The sequence below is a fragment of the Oncorhynchus keta genome, chromosome 8 (assembly GCF_023373465.1).
Source record: "Oncorhynchus keta strain PuntledgeMale-10-30-2019 chromosome 8, Oket_V2, whole genome shotgun sequence".
Taxonomy (NCBI): Eukaryota; Metazoa; Chordata; class Actinopteri; order Salmoniformes; family Salmonidae; genus Oncorhynchus; species Oncorhynchus keta.
Genome location: NC_068428.1, coordinates 42,257,988 through 42,276,942, shown reverse-complemented (window position 1 = coordinate 42,276,942; position 18,955 = coordinate 42,257,988). Strand labels below are relative to the sequence as shown.

The window sequence follows — 18,955 nt, the reverse complement described above, 5'->3', positions numbered from 1 at the left end:
ACTTGTTTGTAGACTTGTTTGTGGACTTGTTTGTAGACTTGTTTGTAGACTTGTTTGTGGACTTGTTTGTAGACTTGTTTGTAGACTTGTTTGTAGACTTGTTTGTGGACTTGTTTGTAGACTTGTTTGTGGACTTGTTTGTAGACTTGTTTGTAGACTTGTTTGTGGACTTGTTTGTAGACTTGTTTGTGGACTTGTTTGTAGACTTGTTTGTAGACTTGTTTGTAGACTTGTTTGTGGACTTGTTTGTAGACTTGTTTGTAGACTTGGACTTGTTTGTAGACTTGTTTGGACTTGTTTGTAGACTTGTTTGGACTTGTTTGTGGACTTGTTTGTAGACTTGTTTGTGGACTTGTTTGTGGACTTGTTTGTAGACTTGTTTGTAGACTTGTTTGTAGACTTGTTTGTGGACTTGTTTGTAGACTTGTTTGTAGACTTGTTTGTGGACTTGTTTGTAGACTTGTTTGTGGACTTGTTTGTATACTTGTTTGTAGACTTGTTTGTAGACTTGTTTGTGGACTTGTTTGTAGACTTGTTTGTGGACTTGTTTGTAGACTTGTTTGTGGACTTGTTTGTAGACTTGTTTGTGGACTTGTTTGTAGACTTGTTTGTAGACTTGTTTGTGGACTTGTTTGTAGACTTGTTTGTGGACTTGTTTGTAGACTTGTTGTTTTTGATGCACTTTGGCTGCTCTGTTTCTTCAACACGTTTTTAGAGCTTGTGGTGCTGGTACATGTAGTCGTGGTACATGTAGTCGTGGTACATGTAGTCATGGTACATGTAGTCGTAGTACATGTAGTTGTGGTACATGTAGTCTTGGTACATGTAGTCGTGGTACATGTAGTCTTGGTACATGTAGTCTTGTAACATGTAGTCGTGGTACATGTAGTCGTGGTACATGTAGTCGTGGTACATGTACATGTAGTCGTGGTACATGTAGTCGTGGTACATGTAGTCTTGTAACATGTAGTCATGGTACATGTAGTCGTGGTACATGTAGTTGTGGTACATGTAGTTGTGGTACATGTAGTCATGGTACATGTAGTCGTGGTACATGTAGTCGTGGTACATGTAGTCATGGTACATGTAGTCTTGTAACATGTAGTCGTGGTACATGTGGTCGTGGTACATGTAGTCGTGGTACATGTAGTCGTGGTACATGTAGTCGTGGTACATGGGTTTTCAGTGAGCGAGTGAGAGGAGTAGCTGTAGCTTCCTTGTATATAGGTAGTTTGTGACCTCTGCTAAGAGGTTCTGAGAGATGAGGGAGTTGACTTACCAACTGTAGGGTCACTGGTTCAAGCTTGCTTTGATTGTTTCTCCTCAAAATCGCCTCGTTGGTGGCAGCAGCGAGATGATGCCACAGTTTATATCAGGTTTTTTGTTGAAATCTTGTCCTGATGCATTTGGGGCTGGCGAGAGAGACACAGAGAGGGAGACACAGAGAGAGAGACACAGAGAGAGAGACACAGAGAGAGAGACACAGAGAGAGAGACACAGAGAGAGAGAGACACGGAGAGAGAGAGACACAGAGAGAGAGACACACAGAGAGAGACACAGAGAGAGACACAGAGAGAGACACAGAGAGACAGACACAGAGAGAGAGAGAGAGACACAGAGAGAGAGAGACACAGAGAGAGAGACACAGAGAGAGAGAGAGAGACACAGAGAGAGAGAGACACAGAGAGAGAGAGAGAGACAGAGAGAGACAGAGAGACAGAGAGAGAGAGAGACACAGAGAGAGAGAGACACAGAGAGAGAGAGACACAGAGAGAGAGAGACACAGAGAGAGAGAGACACAGAGAGAGAGAGAGAGAGAGACACAGAGAGAGAGAGAGACACAGAGAGAGAGAGAGACACAGAGAGAGAGAGAGACACAGAGAGAGAGAGAGACACAGAGAGAGAGAGACACAGAGAGAGAGAGACACAGAGAGAGAGACACAGAGAGAGAGAGACACACAGAGAGAGAGAGAGAGAGACAGACAGCAGTGTGAATATGAGAACATTGTTGCCATGCAACATTGGTTGAGGAGGTCATATCTGAGAGCTACAGCATGTGAGAATTCAGCTTGTTATATTAGTAGGAAGTTGTATTTCTGTGTTTAGGTCCTACAGGGTAAAAAGAGATGGTTGTTTCTGTTAGAGAAGGCCGACTGCACTGAGCATGTGGACAAGCACAGTAGTTTATCTAAAACCCACAATATGCCTAAACACAGTGTTAGTTTCACTACGACCACAAAAACAACAACAGCAAATCTGTTCTCTCCGTGTTTTGGACCAGAATTGAAAGAACTCTTACTACAAAAGGAGAACAGCCAATTGGCAGTAGGACTCATACTCATTACTAGTCAAGAGGATGATGTGTTGTGCCTCTTTCACCAAAACAAATTACTCAAAGATTACAGCGAAAACATTGTTTAAAAACACCATTGTTACCATGTGTTGTTGTTCATCATGTGTCAGAGTCAGTTGGTAACGGCAGTTTGACAAAGGGATCTGTCATCTTCATGACTTCTGGCAGGTGTAGTTCTATTCTGACTGTGGAAACAAATCCTGATCAGGGGCTTCGATCACGTTACGTACCCAACTATCGTCGTAGTATAGAAAGATCTATCTCTGTCTCTCTTTTTCTCTCTGTCTCTCTTTTTCTCTCTGTCTCTCTTTTTCTCTCTGTCTCTCACTCTGTCTCTCACTCTGTCTCTCACTCTCTGTCTCTCACTCTCTGTCTCTCACTCTGTCTCTCACTCTCTGTCTCCCTCTCTCTCTGTCTCTCTCTCTCTATCTCTCTCTCTCTCTCTCTCTCGCCCTCTCTCTCTGTCTGTCTCTAACCCCTATAACCTAAACTATAACTAACCCCTACACTATAACTAACAACTATAACCTACCCTATAACTAACCCCTATAACCTACACTATAATTAACCCCTACACTATAACTAACCCATATAACCTCCACTATAACTAACCCCTATAACCTACCCTATAACTAACCCCTATAACCTACACTATATCTAACCCCTATAACCTACACTATAATTAACCATTATAACCTACCCTATAACTAACCCCTATAACCTACCCTATAACTAACCCCTATAACCTACACTCTAACTAACCCCTATAACCTACACTATAACTAACCCCTATAACCTACACTATAACTAACCCCTATAACCTACCCTATAACTAACCCCTATAACCTACACTATAACTAACCCCTATAACCTACACTATAACTAACCCCTATAACCTACCCTATAACTAACCCCTATAACCTACACTATAACTAACCCCTATAACCTACACTATAACTAACCCCTATAACCTACACTATAACTAACCCCTATAACCCACCCTATAACTAACCCCTATAACCTACCCTATAACTAACCCCTATAACCTACCCTATAACTAACCCCTATAACCTACACTATAACTAACCCCTATAACCTACCCTATAACTAACCCCTATAACCTACACTATAACTAACCCCTATAACCTACACTATAACTAACCCCTATAACCTACACTATAACTAACCCCTATAACCTACACTATAACTAACCCCCTATAACCTAACCCTATAACTAACCCTATAACCTACCCTGTAACTAACCCCTATAACCTACACTATAACTAACCCCTATAACCTACACTATAACTAACCCCTATAACCTACCCTATAACTAACCCCTATAACCTACCATATAACTAACCCTATAACTAACCCCTATAACCTACCATATAACTAACCCCTATAACCTACACTATAACTAACCCCTATAACCTACACTATAACTAACCCCTATAACCTACACTATAATAAATAACCCACCCTATAATAACCCCTATAACCCACCCTATAACTAACCCCTATAACCTACCCTATAACTAACCCCTATAACCTACCCTATAACTAACCCCTATAACCTACACTATAACTAACCCCTATAACCTACACTATAACTAACCCCTATAACCTACACTATAACTAACCCCTATAACCTACCCTATAACTAACCCCTATAACCTACCATATAACTAACCCCTATAACCTACACTATAACTAACCCCTATAACCTACACTATAACTAACCCCTGGATATCTGCTGATCTCTGTGTGTTACAGCCATCTGCCTGGTGGGATGCAGTGAAGGGAATGGAAACTGCTCCAGTCCTGGCGAGTGTGTGTAAGTAATACTGTAATTATGAAAAATGTGTAAGGACACCGGAAAGTGTGTGTGTGCGTGTGTGTGTGTGTGTTGATATTTCTCCAAGCCATTCTAATATTCCATGTGATGTCACCAGTGGGATGTAATCTACCGTCTCTCTCTCTCTCTATTTCTTTCTTTCTCTCATTTTCTACCCCTCTTTCTCTATAACTCTAAAACAGTCTTTCTCTTTCCTCTCACTCACTTTCTGTAATCCTATTTCTCTCCCTTCCAGACACAATTCTCTCTATCTCCCTCTATCCCCATCTGCCAAAGTAGCAACACATCCCTGTTGTTGGGAACATGAGAAAAGAGAGAGCCATTTGAAATAGATGTGTTGTTTACAGGAAGTCTTTGTGACAACAGTGGCACAGTTTTTCAGTTTGTGGATATAGTATAGTAATTATGTGGTCATTAAATGATGGTCTCTGCATTCGAGAGAAAAAAGAATGAAACAAAAACAAAAAGAAGTAAGAATTGACTCTATCTGGATATTTTTATACAGGGGTTTTCTGCGTTCAGGGATAAGTTGGCTCCATGTAGTTATAAAACTATTAGTCCGGTTGCCTGCAATACATTTTACATCATGGTTGGTTGTAGCTATTCTTAATCACTCAACCAATCAAGTCAATTCCTCACACAGTTAGTAAATCAATGATGTTTTGATAAAGGTGTGGTATTGATGAAGAAACGTTTTGCCTGAATTCCTCTTCCTGTGTCTCCAGGTGCAGAGAAGGTTGGCAGGGTCTGTTCTGTGATGAGTGTAAGAAGTACCCAGCGTGTAAACACGGCACCTGCCAACAGCCTTGGCAGTGTAACTGTAAGGAGGGCTGGGGAGGGCTCTTCTGTGACCAGGGTAAGAACACATCTTCATCATCAGAGGGGCAATCTGACTGTAACATATAAGAAAATATCTGCTATTTAAAAATATATATAATTAAAATACTGGCGCTAAAAATAATCACCAAAAAATAAAGATGGCCCTCTCACTTATGATCTTACGAGGATTTTCTTTTACACTCCTTTTTTTTTGTAATGAGTCGAAAGGATGTTAGTTGACACATCTATTTGACTGAAGGGTCTATCGGAGTACGGAATGTGTCCACGTACACACAGCAGTGTTCTGGAATATTAGAATGTTGGCTGTCATCCTTTTAGAATTCTCAGAGCAGCTCAAACCATTTCTCCAGCTGTCAACACATTCAACTTAATACGGGCTATTGTGTCTCAGAGTCTGTAAACTATGATTTATATTTTTTAGTAGTTGTCCTTGACCTGATATATTAGCCTACATTTTTCCTTTATTTGACCTTTGACCCCTCTGTTGCTCCCTTCCAGACTTGAACTTCTGCACGCACCACCGGCCATGTGTGAACGGGGCGACCTGTATGAACACAGGCCAGGGCAGCTTCACCTGTACCTGTCCCCCTGGGTTCACTGGGTTAAACTGTGAGCTGGAGCTGCAGGAATGTGACAGCAACCCCTGCAGGTACGGAGGAGTCTGCACGGTGAGTAGTGAGTGAGCCCCTCAGGAGTCGCTGGATCACCATGTTAGAAGGAACAGTAGTAGTAGTAGTAGTAGCTACAGATATTGGATCTTAATTTGAGCCAGTTTTCTACAGCAGGAAAATAATCCTGCAGCAACAGGAACTGTTCATTATTATGTGGATTATGAATAGTGGACATTTTTGGTAGAGATTGATACATTTTTTGTTTGGGCAAATCAAGCATGACATTTCAAATTGGAACTTCGGAAGCCTTTTTGAAACACTCAATGGTTTGGCCGGATGTAATTTCCTTGTCCCATCGCGCTCTAGCGACCTCTTGTGGCGGCCCGGGGCACCTGCAAGCTGACTACGGTCTCCAGCTGGACGGTGTTTCCTCAGACACATTGGTGCGACTGGCTTCCGGGTTAAGCATGCAGTGAGGCTTGTTTCAGGGGATGCATGGCTCTCGACCTTCGACTCTCCTGAAACAAAATACACATCAACATTGCATTTCCTACTGTGAAGGACAATTCTCAGCAACAAAAGAGTGTTCAAATTAAGATCCTACATCTGTAGAGAGACAGGTTATAAGTAACATCCCCTGTAGGAACGGAGGACTCCACACGGTCAGTTAATAGTACTAGTAGCAGTAGCAGTAGTAGCAGCAGTAGTAGTAGCAATAATAGCAGTAGTAGTATTAGTAGCAGTAGCAGTAGTATTAGTAGCAGCAGCAACAGTAGCAGTAGTAGTAGCAAGAGTAGCAGTAGCAGCGGTACTATTAGTAGCAGCAGCAGCAGCAACAGCAGCAGTAATAGTAGTAGTAGTAGTAGTAGTAGCAGTAGTAGTAGTAGTAGCAGTAGCAGTAGTAGTAGTAGTAGCAGTAGTAGTAGTAGTAGCAGTGGTAGTAGTAGCAGTGGTAGTAGTAGTAGTAGTTCCAGTAGTAGTCGTAGTTCCGGTAGTAGTAGTAGTTCCTGCAGTAGTAGTAGCAGTAGTAGTAGTAGTAGTAGTTCCAGTAGTAGTAGTAGCAGTAGTAGTAGTAGTAGTTCCAGTAGTAGTAGTAGTAGTTGCAGTAGTAGTAGTAGTTCCAGTAGTAGTAGCAGTTCCAGTAGTAGTAGTAGTAGTTCCAGTAGTAGTAGTAGTTCCTGTAGTAGTAGTAGTAGTAGTAGTTCCAGTAGTAGTAGTAGCAGTAGCAGTAGTAGCAGTAGCAGTAGTAGTAGCAAGATGGACAGGTTATAAGAGTTGTAGCAGTGGATCTCAGGAGTCACTAGATACCAGACTAGTAGGGACCAGTCTGGTCAGAATGTATGAGCAAGAAAAAGTATGAGCTATTGGTTGGAGAAAGTAGGACCCTCTGACCAACAACTCTCGCTGGCTCTATTTGAATGTTGCTAATAAATACTGCATCCCCTTCTTCCTCCCTTTACTGGGAAGGCTCCATATCGACACTCCCAACGGTCTCTGTTAGATCTGAAATAATTTCCTTCTCTTTCTCTCTCTCTCTCCTCCACCAGAACCTGGATGTTGGCTACAGGTGTTCGTGTCCGCAAGGTTTCGAGGGTTCCCACTGTGAACACAGCCTGCTGACGTGTGCAGACTCCCCTTGCTTCCACAGCGGACAGTGCCATCAGAAGGACAATGGTCGCAGCTACACCTGCGAGTGTCCTCCCGGATACACAGGACTCAATTGTGAGAAAAGAGTGGACAAGTGCACGTCCCTTCCCTGCGCCAACGGTAGACTACACTCACTTCCCCCTCTACTTTACCCCCCTCAAGTCCGGTTCTCTGCTCCCCCCTCTGCTCCCTTCCTCCTCTCCCCCCCTCCTCTTCCCCCTCCTCTTTCTCTCCTCTCTTCCCCCCTCTCCTCTTTCTTCCCCCTCTCCTCTCTCTTCCCCTTCTTCCCCCCCTCTCCCCCTCTCTTCTCCCCCCCCTCTCTCTTTCTTCCCCCTCTCCTCTTTCTTCCTCCCCTTCTCCCCTCTCTTCCCCCTCTTCTCCCCCCCTCTCTTTCCCCTCTCTCTTCCCCCTCTCCTCTCTCTTCACCCCTCTTCCCCCCTCTCCTCTCTCTTCCTCCCCTTCTCCCCTCTCTTCCCCCCTCTTCTCCCCTCTCATCTCTCTTCCCCCTCTCCTCTCTCTTCTCCCCTCTTCCTCTCTCTTCTCTTCCCCCTCTCTTCCCCCCTCTCTTCCCCCCTCTTCCCCCCTCTCCTCTCTCTTCCTCCCCTTCTCCCCTCTCTTCCCCCCTCTTCCCCCTCTCCTCTCTCTCCCCCCCTCTCCTCTCTCTTCCCCCTCTCCTCTCTCTTCCCCCTCTCCTCTCTCTTCCCCCCTCTTTCCCCCTCTCCTCTCTTCTCTCCCCCTCTTCCCCCTCTCTCTTCCCCCTTCCTTCTCCCCTCTCTTCTTCCCCCTCTTCTCCCCCTCTCTTCTCTCTTCTCCCCCCTCCCTCTCTTACCCCCTTCGATCTCCCCTCCCTTCTCCCATCTCTTCCCCCTCTTCCCCCTCTCCTCTCTCTTCCCCCCTTCCTTCTCCCCTCTCTTCCCCCTCTCCCCTCTCTTCCCCCCTTCCTTCTCCCCTCTCTTCCCCCTCTCCCTCTCTTCCCCCCCTTCCTTCTCCCCTCTCTTCCCCTAAATTCCTCAGGCAGGTTGAAAGTGTGGGAGAACGCCTGTACTCTCTCTCTCTCTCTTCCCTGAATTCCCCTGGGGTTCGGTAGGCTGGAAGTGTTATGGAACAACAGGAATCTGTGGGAACTGTGTGTCTATTGTCCTGGATGTAAACATGTGGTGACTTCCAGGAACGTCACCCAACACTGCAGGGTTGGGCTCAATTACATTTTAATTGCAGTCAATTCAGAAAGTACATTCCAATTCAATATTTTCCTAATTGAAAACCATTGAAGAAAATTGCAATTGGAATTGGGATGTCAGTGTACTTCCTGAATTGACTTGATTTTAAATCGAATTTACCCCAAAAATGCATCGCTGTACTGTTAGCTGTACTGTTAGCTGCACTGTTAGCTGTACGGCTAGCTGTACGGTTAGCTTTAATGTTAGCTGTATGGCTAGCTGTACTCTTAGCTGTACTCTTAGCTGTACGGTTAGCTGTACGGTTAGCTGTACTGTTAGCTCTAATGTTAGCTGTACTATTAGCTGTTAGCTTTACTGTTGGATTTACTGTTAGTTTTACTGTCAGCTTTACTGTTAGCTTTACTGTCAGCTTTACTGTTAGCTTTACTATTGGCTTTACTATTGGCTTTACTTTTAGCTGTACTGTTAGCCGTACTGTTAGCTGTACTGTTAGCTTTACTATTGGATTTACTGTTGGCTGTACTGTTGGCTGTACTGTTAGCTGTACTGTTAGCTGTACTGTTAGCTTTAATGTTAGCTTTACTGTTGGCTTTACTGAGTAGAAAGGAAAATAATGTGACAAATAAATATCACAATCACATCCACATTGGCCTGTGTTTTGGGTCAGGTCGACCTTTTGGATAAGCTCATTGGCCTGTGATTGGGGTCAGGTTGACCTTTTGGATAAGCTCATTGGCCTGTGTTTAGGGTTTTGGTCAGGTCGACCTTTTGGATAAGCACATTGCCTGTGTTTTGGGTCAGGTCGACCTTTTGGATAAGCACATTGGCCTGTGTTTTGGGTCAGGTCGACCTTTTGGATAAGCACATTGGCCTGTGTTTTGGGTCAGGTCGACCTTTTGGATAAGCATTCCAGCTCATTATGGTGGTTTAGTGATGAAGGGGATGGTATGATTTGTTCTTCTGCTCCATGTGATGGTTACTGAGACTTCACAATGTGACGATTGGAGATGTGTAAGCAATAGCGAAAATTCCACCGAGCCTATCAGAGGGCAAGATGGAGCAATTGCAATATTGTTTAAACTTATCAAATCCTCCACAAGCGTCTAGGGGTTGTTTCCGGACAGGGCCTATAATGGCAAACTGTGTGCTCTCCCCCATGCGTAAGACCCTGACCTCTGAACCCTATGCGTAAGACCCTGACCTCTGAACCCTATGCGTAAGACCCTGACCTCTGAACCCTATGCGTAAGACCCTGACCTCTGAACCCTATGCGTAAGACCCTGACCTCTGAACCCTATGCGTAAGACCCTGAACTCTGAACCCTAACCCCTAAACCCCTGTGTCTCTCTCTCCAGGTGGTCTGTGTTTGATCCATGGTGGCGTGCGTCTGTGTAGCTGTCGCTCCGGTTTCACAGGCCAGCGCTGCGAGATCAACATCAACGAGTGTGCCGGTAACCCCTGCACCAACGGAGGGACCTGCCTGGATCGCATCAACGACTACACCTGTGCCTGCCCCCCGGGGTACGCCGGCCGAAACTGTGACCGCGTCCTGGACGAGTGCTCCATGCGCCCCTGTCTCAACGGAGGACTCTGCACCGGGGAAGGGGGGCCGGGGAAATCCCCCACCACCTGTATCTGTCCCGCCGGCTTCACTGGACCCCGCTGTCAGTTCTTTGCAGTGACCCTGCCAGTCGGTGGTGAGAGGATCAACGGAGAGAGCCAAGATGGCTTCCAGTGGGCGGCAGTTTCCCTGGCTGTAGGGCTGGTTGCGTTTCTGGTGCTGCTATGCATGGTGGGGCTGGCTCTAAGACACATTCACAGGCAGATGGGCAGGGACAGAGGAGACCGGGAGACCATGAACAACCTATCAGACGTACAGAAGGATAACCTTATCCCCGCCTCCCAGCTGAAGAACACCAATCAGAAGGTTGTACTGGAGGTGGACTGCGAATCAGAGAAGTCAAATTTTATCCACAAGAACTATCACTTGGACTATAGTAACGCAAAGTCAAAGGAGTTCAAGGATGATACGTCGCAAGAGGATAAAAGACTAAATCACATCTACGAGAAGTGTTTAGAAGAGAAAATACCGATGAGTGGAATGTACAGGTAAAAGAATGTATATGTTTCTATAAATGAAGGTTTCTATCTTGATCTACAAACATGGCGATATACCTTGAGACCTATGGCTAGGCTACTTATAGCACCTGGTAGCATTGCTACACTAACACATGTTTCCGTACATGTGTGAAAGGTGAAAGGTCATGCGTTCTGCATATTATTTCTATAGGCTGTAAGTCTGTTCTGTTTACTGTGAGAGGGGGAAAACGGTCTCGTTCATTTTGTAAGTCGCACCAGGACCTGAATGCAACGGTTTAAACCCTGCCATTTACTCTCCCCCCTGTAACATAGACGCTGGGAGTCGAGAAGCAGTTTAAAATCACAAAGAACATGGAACGATACAACATAGGAGTAGCGTCTAGATATGAACAAACAGAAACAAAACTGCCTGGGGAAGGAACCTAAGGGGAGTGTCAGATAAAGCGGAGGTAATGGAGTCTAGGCGTGATGTAATGATGAAGCTCGGGTGCGCGAAATGATGAAGCTCAGGTGCGCGAAATGATGAAGCTCGGGTGTGCGAAATGATGAAGCTCGGGTGCGCGAAATGATGAAGCTCGGGTGCGTGAAATGATGAAGCTCGGGTGCGTGAAATGATGAAGCTCGGATGCGCGAAATGATGAAGCTCGGGTGCGCGAAATGATGAAGCTCGCGTGCGCGAAATGATGAAGCTCGGGTCGTGTAATGATGAAGCTCAGGTGCGTGTAATGATGAAGTTCAGGTGCTCGTAATGATGAGGCTCCGGTGCGTGTAATGGTGATGCCAGGTGCGCGTAATGGTGATGCCAGGTGCGAGTAATGATGAAGATCAGGTGCGAGTAATGATGAAGATCAGGTGCGCGTAATGATGAAGCTCAGGTGCGCGTAATGATGAAGATCAGGTGCGTGTAATGGTGATTGCCAGGACCGGTGGTTAGTATCCCTGCGACATCGAACGCAGGAGGGAAGGAGCGGGAGTAGACGTGACGACCCCATACAGCTGTAGGATCTTAATTTGATCACTCTTATGTTGCTGAGAATTGCAGGAAATGCAAACTTGTAGTCTATTTGAGTTTGTCACTTCCACTCTGACATTTCAGACTTGAGTCACCCTAACAAAAGATGTATCAGCCTCAACAACAAAAAATGTCCATTAAATATAATCCACATAATAATCCACATTTCCTGTCACTGCAGGATTATTTTCCTTCTGTAGCAAATTTGCACAAATTAAGATCCTACACCTGTACCCATACTGTATACACACGTACACCTCCAGGTACACACACGCACGCACGCACGCGCACACACACACACACACACACACACACACACACACACACACACACACACACACACACACACACACACACACACACACACACACACACACACACACACACACACACACACACACACACACACACACACACACACACACAGAGAGAGACAGAGACAGGAGACAGACACTGTTTAGCCATATGCTTCTACTTTGTGTCGTTAAGGTAGGCTAACAGTGTGTGTTGATTTGTGTGCCGTTAAGGTAGGCTAACAGTGTGTGTTGATTTGTGTGCTGTTAAGGTAGGCTAACAGTGTGTGTTGATTTGTGTGTCGTTAAGGTAGGCTAACAGTGTGTGTTGACTTGTGTGTTTTGCAGTGAAAAGGAGGAGTGTAGGATATCAACGATATGTTCCTCTCGAGACTCTCAGATCTACCAGTCTGTCTTTGTTATAGGAGAAGAGAAGAGGGAGTGCGTCATAGCAACAGAGGTAAGACAAGAAAAATACCACAGCAACAAAAAAAAGTACTTATCTCAAGTATTTCATGTCACTCTTATAGTATCAATGATATTTATGGTTGGTGGTGATGTTTTTTTAATTTTTTTATTTTATCACGATATTTTATTTTACACTTCTTTTTTTTTACACATATTATTTTGTTCAAAATAAGGCAGGGGAGATACTGTAGGCCTATAGCAACAGGGAAGACAAGAAAAATACCACACCCCATGACATTTTCCACATTGTGTTGTCTTACAGCCTGAATTTAAAATGGATTGGTAAGATCTTTTCAAAAAAAATATATAAAGTCAAAGTGGAATTATGTTTTTCCAAATTAGATGAAAAAGTCAGTAAGTATTCAACCCCTTTGTTATGGCAAGCCTAAATAAGTTCAGGAGTAAACATTTGGTTAACAAGTCACATAAATTGCATGGACTGTGTGCAATAGTGTTTAACATGTGGGGGTACATCTCTGTAACCCCACACATACAATTATCTGTAAGGTCCCTCAGTTGAGCAGTGAATTTCAAACACAGATTCAGCCACAAAGCCCAGGTAGGTTTTCCAATGCCTTGTAAAGAAGGGCTCCTATTGGTCGATGGGTAAATAAAAGCATACATTGAATATCCCTTTGAACATGGTGAAGTTATTAATGACACTTTGGATGGTGTATCAATACACCCAGTCACTACAAAGATACAGGCGTCCTTCCTAACTCAGTTGCCGGAGAGGAAGGAAACCGCTCAGGGATTTCATCATGAGGCCAATGGAGACTTTAAAACAGTTACCGAGTTTAATGGCTGTGATAGGAGAAAACTGAGGATGTATCAACAATATTATAGTTACTCCACAATACTAACCGAAATGACAGAGTGAAAAGAAGGAAGCATGTACAGAATACAAATATTCCAAAACATGCATCCTGTTTGAAACAAGGCACTAAAGTAATACTGCAAAAAATGTGGCTAAGCAATTAACTTTTTGTCCTGAATACAAAGTGTTGTTTGGGGCAAATCCAACACAACACATCACTGAGTAACAATATCCATAGTGGTTGCTGCATCATGTTATGGGTTTGCTTGTAATCGTTAAGGACTGGGGAGTTTTTCAGGATAAAAAAAAAAAACATAATGGCACAGGAAAAAATCCTAATGGAAAACCTGGTTCACTCTACTTTCCACCAGACACTATGAGATTAACTCGGCCACTCGGGAACATTCACTGTCTTCTTGCAATTCCACTGTATATTTGACCTTGTGTTTTAGGTCATTGTCCTGCTGTCAGGTGAATTCAAGTTTTGACTTAAATCTACTTGAAAATCTATTGCAAGACCTGAAAATTGTTGTCTAGCAATGATCCAACAACCAATTTGACAGAGCTTGAAGAATTTAGAAAAGAATAACGGACAAATATTTCTGTATTTACTTATTTTTTCTTTAAAAAAAAACATATTTTCACTTTGTCATTGTGGGGTATTGTGTGTAGGTGGGTGAGATTTTCGTTTTATTTAAACCCTTATTTTACCAGGTAAGTTGACTGAGAATGCATTCTCATTTACAGCAACGACCTGGGGAATAGTTAAACGGGAGAGGAGGGGGGTGGATGAGGCAATTGGAAGCTGGGGATGATTAGTTGGCCATGATGGTATGAGGGTCAAAATTGGGGTTTTAGTCAGAACACCGGGGGTTAACACCCCTACTTTTACGATAAGTGCCGTGGGATATTTAGTTACCACAGAGAGTCAGGAAACCCGTTTAACGTCCCATACGAAAGACGGCACCCTTACAGTGACAAAAAAATAAATCCCAATGGAATCCATTTTGAATTCAGGCTGTAACACAACAACATGTGTAATAAGTCAAGGGGTCTGAATACTTTCTGATGGGACTGTCTGGTGGAGTAATCTTATAATGCTCTCTCTAAACTAGAAAAGGGTATCAAATCACTATCCTTCAAACTGAAAAATGTGATGGTCTAAGAAAGGTTTTTTTTTTCTTGTACAGGAATCTGGTTTTGATACCTTTTTCAACTTCACTGTGTCTCTCAAACCCTTAAAGGCCCAGTGGAGTAAAAAAAAATGGCATTTCTCTGTGTTTTATGTATATTTCCACACTATGAGTTTGGACTATAATACTGTGAAATTGTGAAAATTATGATACTACTCTTTTAGTGTAAGAGCTGTTTGAAAAGACCGCCTAAAGTTTCTGCTTGTTTCAGTGGGAGGAAGTTGTGGCCTGTCTGGTGACAACACCAGGCGGTAAACTAGTTAATAGACCAATATGATAAAAAAAAAAAAGTTTCAAACCTCTCTGCCAATAATAGCTCATTTCTAGGGTTTTTCATGTTTCCACTCAGACCACTCCCAGACAATTCTAGCTAAGTTCTTGCTTGAGAAATGTCCCTTTGCTAAGAAGCAATTTCTTTTATTTTTTTTTACCATTTTAATTGAAAACAATCACAGTAAGGTACTTAATTATTACACAGAAATGACTTGATATTGAGATAAAAATGGCTGCATATTGGACTTTTAACACCGAGGTGCTGAGTGTAATTGAGGAAGGATGTTGCCAAGCAAAACACAATGGCGATAGTATACCAGCAAGAATAGATTACATAACTTTTGTGATTGGCTTATATGAGTGTTATTATCTTGGGACATGTGTGCAGTTTCCCAGTTCATAGAGAAAATGGGAATGATGGCTCAATGTTTTCCCCAGTCCTCACAGCTGACCTCTAACCTTTTCATCTTCTCTTCCTCCCAGGTATAAAGCTGTGTGAGGTAGAAAAGCGAGGGAGCAAGAAGGCGGAGGAGAAAGGCATTGTTTACAAAGAACCTGAGGAGAGACTGAAGATCTGTTTCTGATGTCACTGCTGCACGGGAGCACTAGAGAGACGGGACCATGGAGAAAAACAGAGACACAGAGAAGAGAGCGGAATCTCTCCTCCGTGAAAAATGAAAAAAATTAAACACTCTAGACTGAACTTTACTGAACTTTAACATTGACCGAGTGTTTGTATACAAAATGTGTACAGTTCACAGTCATGGACCTATTAACTTCTGGGAACAAATGGTTAAATGAACTGTTAAATGACTGACTGAACTGCACTGGGTGTGAAGGGGACTGGTAGTGTGTCATTATTAAGCAAAAACAATGAACCTGAACTGAACTCATCCGTCCTTGGCAGCGATTGGAGGAGAGAGTAGGTGAAACAGGAAAAATGTCCGTAGCTCGTAGTTGAACCCTGATCCCTCAGTTGACCCTTGACTTATCTCCAAGGGTAATCGCGGTGACTCACGACAGCCAACTAATCAAAATGGAGGTGCCTGAGATTAGACTGATCTTTAACCCCTAGCCAGCAACATTGACCTGCTATGCAGGGTCCAGGGTGGAGCTAACTCAATGAAGATCACCCACTGACCGTCACGACCGACCAGCAGTCGAAACCACAACCACAACCACAACAAACACAATGAGAACGATGAATCTCTTGACTGAACAAACAAACAATCAAACGTCTCATCGTTCTCTAGAAACAAAAAATACTTGGGTGGACTTTTTCCAGACTTTTCCATTTCATGCAAGATGGTGAAAAGATTGTATGTCCAAAAGCCCAAAAGAGTGTGTTTGGATGCTAAAAAACGAAACCCTTGTCTCTTCATGGAGCATTTGACCTCCAAAAATAAAACCAGAGGTGGAAAATACACTTTTTTGAATCAACAGTAATTTGGAGGTTGCGTGCAGTAATTTGGAGGTTGCGTGCACTAAATAGGATATATTCATTTAAGACGCGACAAATAACTCACAGAAGCGTAATACTCAGTTCTGTGCCAGCAGTAGTCCAAGAAAACAGGAAGGGAACCGACGGATATGTTTATATTTACAATAATCTCCGTCCCAAAAGGCACTCTATTTCCTATATAGTAGTGCACTACTTTTGACCAGAGGCTTATGAGCTCTGGTCAAAAGTAGTGCACTAAGTAAGGACGTAGGGTGTAATTTGAGACAGAAAAGGATTCCTAAAAGACACTGTCATACCAATGCCTGCCTACTTTCTGAAATTACAGAACCAATAATGTAAAAAAAACAAATTAAATGATTATTTCCAGAGTTTAATTTAAATATTGATGAATGCTACAACTGCTCTTTATATGTTTTATAATATTATTTTGTATATAAGGACTTCTGAAGAATAAAACATTTTAATTTCATGTTAATAATTTCTATTCCAGTGAATGAAAAGTGAGTTTTTTTTTTTGTGGTGGTGTTTTTTTAACAACAAAGAAAATATTACTGATGCTGTTTCTTCTATTGTTTTTCACCAAAGTGATTATACATTTCATTAAAGGGATAGGTAGAACCACAGACGCTCTATTACATCATAGAGAACATTCCATTTCTAATATGTAACTCTATGGATAGAACGATCCAAACTGTAAGACTTGACCATACACAAAACCTACAGTCTCTAAACGCATCTGAAACACACAGTCAACAACCTTACCAAACGTGACAACAGTTAAACGCTGATTCTAGAAAGTAACTTAACTACACATGGAGCTGTCTATATACAGTCATTTATCTAGATATGGAGCTGGATATTTACAGTAACTTAACCAGATATGGAGCTGGCTATTTACAGTAACTTAACCATATATGGAGTTGGCTATATACATTAACTTAACCAGATATGGAGCTGGCTATATACAGTAACTTATCGAGCTGGCTATTTACAGTAACTTATCTAGATATGGAGCTGGTTATATACAGTAACTTATCTAGATATGGAGCTGGCTATATACATTAACTTATGGAGCTGGCTATTTACAGTAACTTATCTAGATATAGAGCTGGCTATATACAGTAACTTATCTAGATATGGAGTTGGCTATATACAGTAACTTATCTAGATATGGAGCTGGCTATATACAGTAACTTATCGAGCTGGCTATTTACAATAACTTATCTAGATATGGAGCTGGCTATATACAATAACTTATCTAGATATGGAGCTGGCTATATACAGTAACTTATCTAGATATGGAGCTGGCTATATACAGTAACTTATCGAGCTGGCTATTTACAGTAACTTATCTAGATATGGAGCTGGCTATTTACAGTAACTTATCTAGATATGGAGCTGGCTATATACAGTAACTTATGGAGCTGGCTATTTACAGTAACTTATGGAGCTGGCTATTTACAGTAACTTATCTAGATATGGAGCTGGCTATTTACAGTAACTTATCTAGATATGGAGCTGGCTATATACAGTAACTTATCTAGATATGGAGCTGGCTATATACAGTAACTTATCGAGCTGGCTATTTACAGTAACTTATCTAGATATGGAGCTGGCTATATACAGTAACTTATCTAGATATGTAGCTGGCTATTTACAGTAACTTATGGAGCTGGCTATATACAGTAACTTATGGAGCTGGCTATATGAAACCCCCCTCAGGCTCCCCCAACCCCACACTCTACACAAGTACACATACACAAGCTGCTCCACCTGACCCCTCCCTCCTCTCTCTTTTGTTCTCCTAAATTGGCTTGAAATTCAAGTCTGTTTCCACGGTTACCCCCTCGAGCTGGCAATGGTGAAACAAAAACAGCCGAGGGGCTGAAAAGACCCCCTTACACCTCCACACACACAAACCCTCCCTAAGAGAGAGAGAGAGCTCAGCCAAACACACACACACACACACACACACACACACACACACACACACACACACACACACACACACACACACACACACACACACACACACACACACACACACACACACACACACACACACACACACACACACACACACACACACACACACACACCCTCCCTAATAGAAAGAGCTCAGCCAAACACACACACACACACCCTCCCTAATAGAAAGAGCTCAGCCAAACACACACACACACACACACATACACCCTCCCTAATAGAAAGAGCTCAGCCACAACACACACACACACACACACACACACACACACTCCCTAATAGAAAGAGCTCAGCCAAACACACACACACACACACACACCCTCCCTAATAGAAAGAGCTCAGCCAAAACACACACACACACACACACACACACACACACACACACACACACACACACACACACACACACACACACACACACACACACACACACACACACACACACCACTCCCTAATAGAAAGAGCTCAGCCAAACACACACACACACACCCTCCCTAACAGAGAGCGCTCAGCCGAACACACACACACACACACACACACCCTCTCTAACAAAGAGCTCAGCCAAGCAGATGCCGCGGTTTGCGGGGTGAGACCCTGCTCTGCCATAAAAACAGTGGCATATGCCAAGCCTCTTGCCCTGCATGCACTACGCAGCACACACACACACACACACACACACGCACACACACATACAGAGCAGACTAGACCACAGAGCCCATTAAAACACACACACTTTCAGGCAGCCATAGGCCACCGACTCAGGGTTAAGGTCAACCTATCCACCTCACACCCCCTCCACACACACACACACACACAGACGTCCTAAAGAAGCCCTTCATGTAGAAGGCCTGGTTTTGGGGCTGT

The 18,955-nt window shown here is 43.3% G+C and overlaps 1 protein-coding gene and 1 long non-coding RNA gene across 24 annotated transcripts in view; one reads left to right on the top strand and one right to left on the bottom strand.

The window, feature by feature from the left end:
* Positions 1-16,586, top strand: part of dll4 (delta-like 4 (Drosophila)) — a 21,683-nt gene extending 5,097 nt beyond the window's left edge. Inside the window, exons 5-11 of the mRNA XM_052524318.1 lie at positions 4,130-4,190; positions 4,937-5,067; positions 5,550-5,719; positions 7,210-7,429; positions 9,846-10,599; positions 12,244-12,355; positions 15,130-16,586. Of these exons, the coding sequence (XP_052380278.1) occupies positions 4,130-4,190; positions 4,937-5,067; positions 5,550-5,719; positions 7,210-7,429; positions 9,846-10,599; positions 12,244-12,355; positions 15,130-15,135 (1,454 nt within the window). The 3' untranslated portion in view covers positions 15,136-16,586. The remainder of the gene's footprint in view (positions 1-4,129; positions 4,191-4,936; positions 5,068-5,549; positions 5,720-7,209; positions 7,430-9,845; positions 10,600-12,243; positions 12,356-15,129) is intronic.
* On the bottom strand, positions 2,547-4,178 carry LOC127931462 (uncharacterized). 23 transcript variants are annotated; one of them, XR_008141305.1, is made up of 5 exons: positions 4,081-4,178; positions 3,881-4,005; positions 3,738-3,812; positions 3,626-3,700; positions 2,547-3,549 (listed from the first exon to the last, which is right to left on the bottom strand). It is a non-coding gene; the product is annotated as an uncharacterized LOC127931462 (long non-coding RNA). The 23 variants fall into 23 exon arrangements; XR_008141303.1 differs by having other exon boundaries at positions 4,056-4,177; XR_008141317.1 differs by having other exon boundaries at positions 3,956-4,005; positions 4,056-4,156.
* Positions 16,587-18,955: the final 2,369 nt, after the last annotated feature.